Genomic DNA, 9021 nt, shown 5'->3' with positions numbered 1-9021 from the left:
GTGATTACACCTTAAATGTTTTAGCACATGGGTATTTTCTATGTTGCACAGTGTGTAGGACAACACCATTAGGTCAATGTGTTATCCATTACCCAAAATATTTTACATCTGGGTTTTACACTTGCAGAGAAATGTTTACAACGGCATGTTTAAAATTATCCAAATGACGTTATCTGGGATGTTATCTTTTTGAAGATAGTTTTAAAAGAAAGCAAATGTTCTGTAAATGTGTATGTTTAATTTCTATGTCACTTTGTTTAGGAGAAAAATCAATGGATGTATGTAGGAGCTTTTACTAACTCGGTCGTGACTCCACACATCATGTTTTGGTTTTTTTTAAACATATGCTAAGGTCCACTAATCTTCTTATTGGTTGGAGTTTTTTTTGTTTTTTTTTGCCTCTCTAACTCTGAATAGCTTAACAAAAATGTGCCTCAGTAATGGACGGTCATATCCTCATCCATCGGCCTCCTCCCACCAGCTATGACTTGAAATAGGCCATCAAGTGGCTAATGAACTGATAAGCCCTCTGTGTCCTGTGGGGCTTATGAACATCATAAGCCAAATGTTTGGGCATATTTGGAGAGACTGATTTTTTTTATTTTTTAAGTGTAGGAGTGTTTCCAAAGGATCTTGCCTCCTCTTGCATACATATCCCCATAAATAACTGCATGTTGTAAAAGGGAAACCCTGAAACATTCAGAGTTTTTTGTCTTTCAGGACATGTTGTTACTTCTGTGACTGTGTGGCCCCGGCGCGTCGTCAGACCTCCAGCTAGTCAAGCTGCTGGTATCATTATCAGTTCTGGATCTGTGTAAATCCGTGGATTTGTGTGAGCAGTCTGAGAAATTAAAATAACATGCTTTTTTACAGCGCTTACTTCAAATCTTTTTAGACTTCATTTTTTTAAACATCTAAATCTGTTATTATGTAGGCTGCACAAAACCCTTTTAATATAATCTTTGACAAGATTATCAAATTCATTGATGATGTCACAAACTTAAATAATTTAAATAAAAAATGTTGACTAAGCCTGGATAAGCACATTCAAGGGGATACTGCAGGATTAGAATATTATTTATTTATATTATTTCCTATGAGTTATTGGCACATATTACATATCATCATGCTGTTTCTCTTATTGATATTTTATCAGATTGTTTATTTCTTAAAGCACATTAAAGTAGGCTAGTGGAGCAGCTTTGAGATTGATGAGTACATTTTGATCTAATTGAGCTTGTTTTAATTGATAGAATTTAAATTAATTTCTCTCATTTCAACAAGCTATCCCAGATTACTTCAACTGTTTAATCAAATAATTTCAAATTGTGCTTTAGCAGAACATTATTGTTCTGTTTCTTAAGGGTTTTTATTACAGCTCAGAAGGAAAACAAATTTGCACCTGCAAGATTTTGCAAAGAATCCCCGTGTAAGCATTACACTCCAGCTTGTGCTTGTGCTTCTGCTTTCCTTCATCTTTTGCTCGATTAAAACTCATTGTGTAATTGAAGCATGTTTGAAGGCTGGATTATTGATCATTTTAACTTATAAACTCTGAAAACATTAGGCCTTCTTATAACCAGCATGGTGATTTCTAACTGTGAGTTCAGTCTTATTTTAAAATGGTGAGGATGTATTTTGCAAAGTTGGCCTAATGGGTCCACTTCCAGATTAGCCCACCATCCACTTTCATATTTTCCATGCATTACCTTTTTTTTAATAGCATGCAAATAGAAAATTAAAGAAAATCATAATCAATTGGGACAGTATTGGTGCAGACTATCACCAATTTATCTTATTAGATTAGACTGGAATTATGACTCTGTTAGCATAACTCTAAAGCTTGTAAGTTTTTTTTTTGAATGTCTGTTACTAGTGCATATATTACCCTATCTTGTCTTAAGCACTTGCAATGTTTGCTTATAATTCTGGCCAGAACTGATACTCTTCAACTTTAAATGTTTATGGATAAAAGTTGGTTGTTAAGTTTTAATTAATGTTTTTAGTTGGAATTTTTGGATCTTGTATAGTCAAAAATGATTGAAAAGGAGAGCTAAATCCAGATAACTTTGTATCGTCCGATGTTTTTGTATGTGTGCTGAAGTGTTTTCCTGTTTTTCCACGTTTTTAGTCTGAAGGGTGACATTTAAAAGCGACCCTACAGTCTATTATTTAACACTTTTCTTCTTCCTGGAATTTGTATAAAGAGGTTGTTGACACTGCACAGACGTGATCTCATGAATATGCAGACCTCTCTCAGTCTAACCTATTGTTGTCAAATTCAATAGTTTCATTGTTTAGCGCCATAACAGTGCATATCTGTGCGCTTTAAAACATAGGCTTGAGTTGTTACAATTATATGGTTGATTGTTGCGCATAAACTGAGGAAAAAAAATTCAGTATAAATTAGTGGGGCAACACCTGAAAATAATCTACTTTACCCTTTGGTATAGGTCAAACCGGCTGTTGCATATTTAGCCTTTTTTTTTTGGCACACACAACTACACACACACACACACACACACACCTTTTTTCTCCTGACCACGCAGGAGTGGAATCAGAGTGCATTCTTTTTTTTAATTTTTTTAACGATGATTATTTCAAGAAACGCTTTTAATTAGCGGAGACTCCAATGAAAGAGAGATTACTGGCAAAGTCAAGGATGCTAATTGAATGCTGGACTTCTGACAATTAGCGCACTGCAGTGTTGTGCAGACTCATTACGGATTCCAAACCCAGACGGACTTTATAGTCTGAAGTATGGACTCGAGAGCAACAGAGAAAAGAACAAACTCAGCTGGAGTAGCAAATGTTTCTCACCAATGCAACACAACAAATATCATCCAGGTACCTTTGTGTGTCTGAATAAAGTGGCGGAACGTATAAAAGTCAATAGAGACCCACTCAATACAGGAACTGAATTACTCTTGTTCGGAAACCAATGAAGACCGTCAGGTAGCACATTAAAAACCTAAAGCCGTAACGGAATTTAACTGTTTTATTACAGGGTAACTTCAAAATGAACGATATATGTATTAGCATATATAGTAAAATGTATGAATTTTTAGCTCATTCAAAGAATGCAGTGTCCAGTATTTTCAAATACAGCCCATCTTTTAATTTTTGCTCCAAGTATTTCATTTTGTTTCATTTGAAAGTTACATTTTTGCTCTTTCAAGAGACATGGCTCATTTTGACGTCATCTAGTTTAAAAAAAATTATGGTTAATTACCCAACTTTACTATCATATTCATATGTAATAAGATGGGAATGGGATGATTAAGGCGGGGAAATAAGCGTCGGGCATTTAAAAGTGGTGTACGCTGAAAAAAAAAGAAGCCATGAGCATATTTGATGACAATTAATTAATGAATAAATACAGCATTTCTTGTTTGAGAAGTGAACGTCTCCTTTTGAGATGAGCTATCCTTTTTTATATTATGGATGCTCTTGGATATTTCTGCAAATTCTCATTGTTTACTCTGGCCTATGATGACCGTTATTTTTGTTCTTCGTCAGTTTAAAGCACACTCATTATTACACATTATGTTCCGCACGATACTCCTGGAAATATATCTAATGATACCCGGTAAACATTTCCAGATAAAAATGTCAGCATTTCAACAAGTTGCCATAGTACAAAAAGATCCCTGGAGATTTACTTTAAAAAGATTACACTGCAGTTTGGATGAAATATATAAAAGAATAAGAAAAGACTAAAGGATTATGTACAGGGCTGTGTGCAGATGAAAGCTTGTTATTTTAATTAAAAAGTTAAATGGAAGTTCATCAACCTTAGAATCTACAATGTAGCTAAAATGTTGTTTTTTTCACTCTAATTTGCAATATATTACAAATAAATCATGTCAAGCCGCGTTTTTTTTCTGTTGTTTTTTTTTTTTTTTTTTTTGCATGGAAAAACTTTTCTGTTTTCTTTATTTTTATGTAGTTTATATGTAGAAAATAAAATTGTAGATTAGATTGTGGACTTTGTTTGCCAGCGGCGCTAGTTTAACTTCACTCTGCCTCCCGGGATGATCCATTCGACTTTCAATCATAATTTAAAAAAAGAGACTAATATAACTAATATGTTGCGTTTTGTTGGTTAAATTGATAAATGCCTTTTTAGTTTACGCATCCTAGCAGTGAAGGTGATGAGCAAATTAAACTACAAATCAGCTTTGAAATAAACGCCTGCTGGCCCCATGCTGTAACATGTAATTATTTCAGATGTGTTGGATCAAGAGGTTATAAAATATGCATGAGAAAACAGAGCTCGGTTGAAACTGACAAGTGTAATTATTACTCACTTGGATGGCAATTACTGGCCCAATTAAAGCGAAACTCTGCATTTAAACCAACAAAACGGTGACCTACTTCCGTTCCCCCCCAGAAAATATATCAAATATCTCAACAGCATAATAAAAGCTAAACAGTCCTTGTGACTCAAACCTGCTTGGAAAAGCATCCACAGCTGTTTCTTTTTTTTCATACTGAGACACACACACACACACACACACATACACATTCACGCACACACACATGTATTTTTGGTAGAAGAGTAAGCCCACAGGATCTTTATTCATGTCTTTTCAGCGGTGAGGTCACACTCTCTTTGGGGGACCGAGAGAAGGATCCACAATCAGATCAGTAGAGGGGTGGGGGGGGGGGGGGGGGGGGTGGGGGGAGCAAGCAGCTGAGAGTCTTTTCCAGTATGGCCTAACCCTCCATAATGTGCCTGCAGAAAAAAAAAATCTCGTCTCTGTCTCACTTTGAATTTTACTTTTAGCTCAATTTTTGTCCCAAAAAAGTTAAAAATCTATTAAAATCACAGCAGAGAGTCTGATGCGAGAGGGGGCTCACAAATTGCATACAATACAACAGATCACAGTTTCGAAGGCTATATCACAGATAAAAAAAACACCTATTTACCATTTATTTAAGACGCACACTGATTGTCTCTTAGAAACTACATATTGATTCCTTATAAACACTTTTTCTTAAATAAAGTAGTGCATCCATGTCCACACAGTATCCTCATGTCTCTCTGCCAGCAGGTTCATTTTTTTTTAAAGAGGTCTGCACTTCAGCAGGACTCACTGAAGTTTTAGTTCCGTGGCTGCGGTTGTCCTCAACAGGTGTTTTTACGCACAGAGGCACGCAATGATAGAGGTGGATGAGGGGCTACAAGTTGTGAATGAAAGGGGGAAAAAATCTATATGCCAGTGCTAAAATAAATTAAACCTCTCCTTTAGGAGTACCGAAGACCACCGGGATAAAAAAAAAAGGAGAGCGCAGCCAGGCTCAACCAGTCTGATGTTGAGTTTTATTGAAGGATGGCTGAACTGCGTCTCATGTGATCGTTACTGCTCTGTTCACAGGACCTGGAATTTCCATGAGGATGTTTGATCCTTATAATCCAAGCAATCGGCATTGAAGTTCAGCTTCCATGACGCCGCTTGGTCCTTATAATCCAAGCAGTCTGCCGTGGAGTTGAAGCCCAGGCCGGACGTCCCGTAGCCCTGGGTGGAGAGGGAAGCCGGAGACTGGTTCAGATGGCTTGTGACGGCGTTCGTGCTCATCGGGCTGAGAGTCGAGCCGGGCCCCGACAGCTGGTGGTGCATTGGAGTGAGGTAAGAGCTGCAGTCCATGCCCCCGAAGTAGGACGTCGACCCGGCGTAGCCCTGGCTGTAGCCCGAGGCCTGAGTGTAGGTCATGGGGTAGGACCGCTGCATGCAGGAGGAGGAGGTAGACAGGGGGTCCGAGAGAGGAGAAATTGACGCGGGGCTCCAAATGGACACCGGGGCGGTGCTGGTGGAGATGGCGGGGACTGTGGTGGTGCTAGTGGGGGGCGTGAACTGGCCGCTGGCCCCGCTCTCCGAGCTCACCTCCCTGGTTGGGGAACTTTTCTTTTTAGGGGGTCGCACCTTGTTTTGTCCGCCGTTCTGTTGTTGTTGCTGCTGCTGGCGACACTTGGCCCGCCGGTTCTTAAACCAAACCTTTAGAGGTAACATAGAAAGGGAAATTATAATTAAAAAAAATAGAAAAAATGGAACAAAAAAAAGAACAACCCAAAAACAAACACCCCAAACAAAACCAAATAAACAAAAAAAAAAACAAAAAAAACAGATTTTATTCGCATATTGGTGATCCTACCTACAACTGTTATAAAAGTAGACAAAGGCTTATGCGTTCACTAAATTTAGTTTGACAAACATTGCAGGAATCTTCCTATTTCTTTGTTTCGTCTTTATTTCTAAATAACGACTCTGTGCTTTGTTTTCCATATAAGTTATATAAATGAGAATTAATAAAAAAAATAAAATAGTGACAATAAAAGTAAAATGGAGCTAAATTATACATTTCGCCAAATGTAGGGGAAGAACAAAAATAAAAATTATGTAGCCAACAGATAGTTTTGACTTCATAATTTATAACATGATACATTGTAAACTTAGCATCTCTATATCAAACTTATAATTGTATATTTCCTACAGAGATTAAGCTAAAATGAAGTTAATTAAGTCATTAAAAAAAGAAGAGTGGAAATTCAATACAATTATTTTATCTATAAACAAGTAAAACACAAAATCGTGTTGTCTACAGACACTGTTGTTATTCATAATTACAAAGATAGACAAAAATAAATGTTAGTCTTGTTACATTTTAATAATAAATTAACACATATTGCCCAGTGTAGAATACATGCTTCTGCCTCATGTCACTAACATTTGAATTTCATCCCTTGTGTTTATGGTACAAGATGTCAAATGAGTGCAAATTATTATTTTTAATTATCCCTAAGAGTTATTCGCAGACATTTACAGAATGTGTTACCTTAAATATGGCAGAGTAATTTATTATTGAAAACAATTATGAAATACCGTAATAGCTTTTCTTCCACCATAGGTTCGTTTGTTTGCTCACCTGTACTCTGGACTCAGGTAAGTTGATTTTCAGCGCCACTTCTTCGCGCATGAATATGTCCGGGTACCTGGTTTTGGCGAACAACGCCTCCAAAACGTCGAGCTGTGCGCGCGTAAAAGTAGTCCTTTCTCGCCTCTGTTTTCGTGGCGTGGCTGCAGGCAAAACAGAAATATTAATTCACTTACCACTGCCTACGGATGGGAATAAGATGCATAACACCCAACTAAAATGATAATTTGCGACTGAAATAATCTAAACGCACGTTTTGTTTTTGTGTGCGTAATTACGCACAAACCGTTCATCTTGAGTGCAAGCTTTCAAATAGAGTAGATCATTATTTTACAAAAATATTACAATTTTAAAATTTAAATACAGAATTACTAATTTTCTAAATAAAAAGTAATACAATGTAGTTTTAATATTGAAGTGTTCTGTTTTCAGAATCGACAAATTTGTCAAACAGGAGGGAAAAAATACATATTGGGTGTATTATTACTGTTTACGTCAGAGTGCTTTAATTGTTTTGAAGGTAAAAAAAAAAAAAGTGGATTTGAAGAAAACTTGCTTTCCTGAGAAGTTATTTCTCAGGAAAGAAAAAAAAACGAAACCCACCTGGATAACCCACTGATGGATGCAAAAGGTCCATCCCGGAGGTTGTTAAGCTCAGGCCATTGACTGTGTAAGGTGGTTGCTTTAGATACGACATCATGCTAATGTTTGTCTGAGGGCTGAAGTTGGAGAAAATTTTGAAAACTGATGTCGCTCCGAAGGCGCCCCTCGTGTCCTCTCTGATCTCCGTGGGCTCCGTGTTACACCGGATACCTGTTCCAAAATAACAGAGAGTAGATGTGAGTTTTATTTCCCCCCTGCACGTATATTATCTCAGTTTACAGCGTGTTTGTTGTCCAAAGACCCACGTCGCTTCTCACAAAGCTTCCAACGCACCTCCAGCTGCCCCTACCACTATACGACCCCCGCGCCTCCCTCCGATGAAGGCAAACAAAGCACGGGCATCAGAGCTGCAACAAGTCACTTAGAAATTTAATTCAACTCGTTATTGCTTGTTTAGACAGTTAAGTGAAAAACTGGAAGTTGATTACGTCTCTGTTTTTAATTTATGTGAACGAATCATATAGACTCATCCACAGAAAAAAAAAGTAGGGTTCGCTTTAAATGAAAAACATTTTTTTTCTTCCCAATTTCTGACAATGTTCAACACAGCTCTGCATTTAAATTGGATTAATCCACAGGAGGAAAAAAAAGAGCACATATGCCTCCTCGGTGAACATGTGACTGTGGCGGCTCTTAAATCCGCGCTGTGATGTTGTCTAGTAAACGCGATCGTTGTCACTTCGACTCCAGTGACCCTCCGCCACCCGCTATCCCCACTGTGCCTCTTGATTAGTTGCATCTTCTCCCTCTCCATCCAACGGTTTTAACCCCCTCATCCCAATCTGTCACACTTAAACACACACCAGCCCGTCAACCAGTTGCTCTCCTACACTCGCTCGATAATAATAATTACCCGCTCGTCCAACGAATAATTATGATAAATGTAGTGCTGCTGATGAATTAAGGTGGTAATTCAAGTGGCAACCAGCTTGAGCTTCTGCAGGCTCGGGGAAAAAAAAGCCTGAAAATTAAACACAGTTTGACCTTAAGATTAATGTATGTGCTGATTTTTCCCCTCCCTCGTTCTATCTAAGTTAAAATAAAATGATTAACTTCTCATCCACGTGCTTTCGGTGAAGAAGCAGGTTGAAGATATTAAAAGTGACATGTTGGTTTATTGGCTGCTGAATTATTTATTTCTGCAGTCACAGGAGGCGCAAGAGGCCCCGGATTTTTTCTTCTTCTTCATATTCCTTAAATGTACTATCATCAATATTATTGTTTTCAGTAGATGAATCTTCCATTTTTATTTTGTTTGTTTATGTTAAAATTTTACAAACAATAATTGTGATTATTTTATTTTTTTCAAATGAGGAACTTTGGTTGGCACTGATGCCACGAATAAAATAAATACAAATAAAGCAAATGAATAAATATAATAAAATTAACAATTACAAATAAATTGAAAAACAAAATGAAAAT

At 37.3% G+C, this 9021-nt stretch overlaps 1 protein-coding gene across 1 annotated transcript in view; it reads right to left on the bottom strand.

The window, feature by feature from the left end:
• Positions 1-4547: 4547 nt before the first annotated feature.
• The window catches only part of otx2b (orthodenticle homeobox 2b), a 5150-nt gene continuing 676 nt past the window's right edge, over positions 4548-9021 (bottom strand). Inside the window, exons 2-4 of the mRNA XM_008400198.3 lie at positions 7540-7749; positions 6928-7079; positions 4548-5999 (exon numbers count right to left, since the gene is read on the bottom strand). Coding sequence (XP_008398420.1) covers positions 5376-5999; positions 6928-7079; positions 7540-7636 — 873 coding nt within the window. The 5' untranslated portion in view covers positions 7637-7749 and the 3' untranslated portion in view covers positions 4548-5375. The remainder of the gene's footprint in view (positions 6000-6927; positions 7080-7539; positions 7750-9021) is intronic.

The sequence above is a fragment of the Poecilia reticulata genome, chromosome 22 (assembly GCF_904066995.2).
Source record: "Poecilia reticulata chromosome 22, P_reticulata-male-v2, whole genome shotgun sequence".
NCBI classification, from domain to species: Eukaryota; Metazoa; Chordata; class Actinopteri; order Cyprinodontiformes; family Poeciliidae; genus Poecilia; species Poecilia reticulata.
Note: the sequence above shows the minus strand (reverse complement) of the source record. Positions and strands in the feature narration are given on the sequence as shown.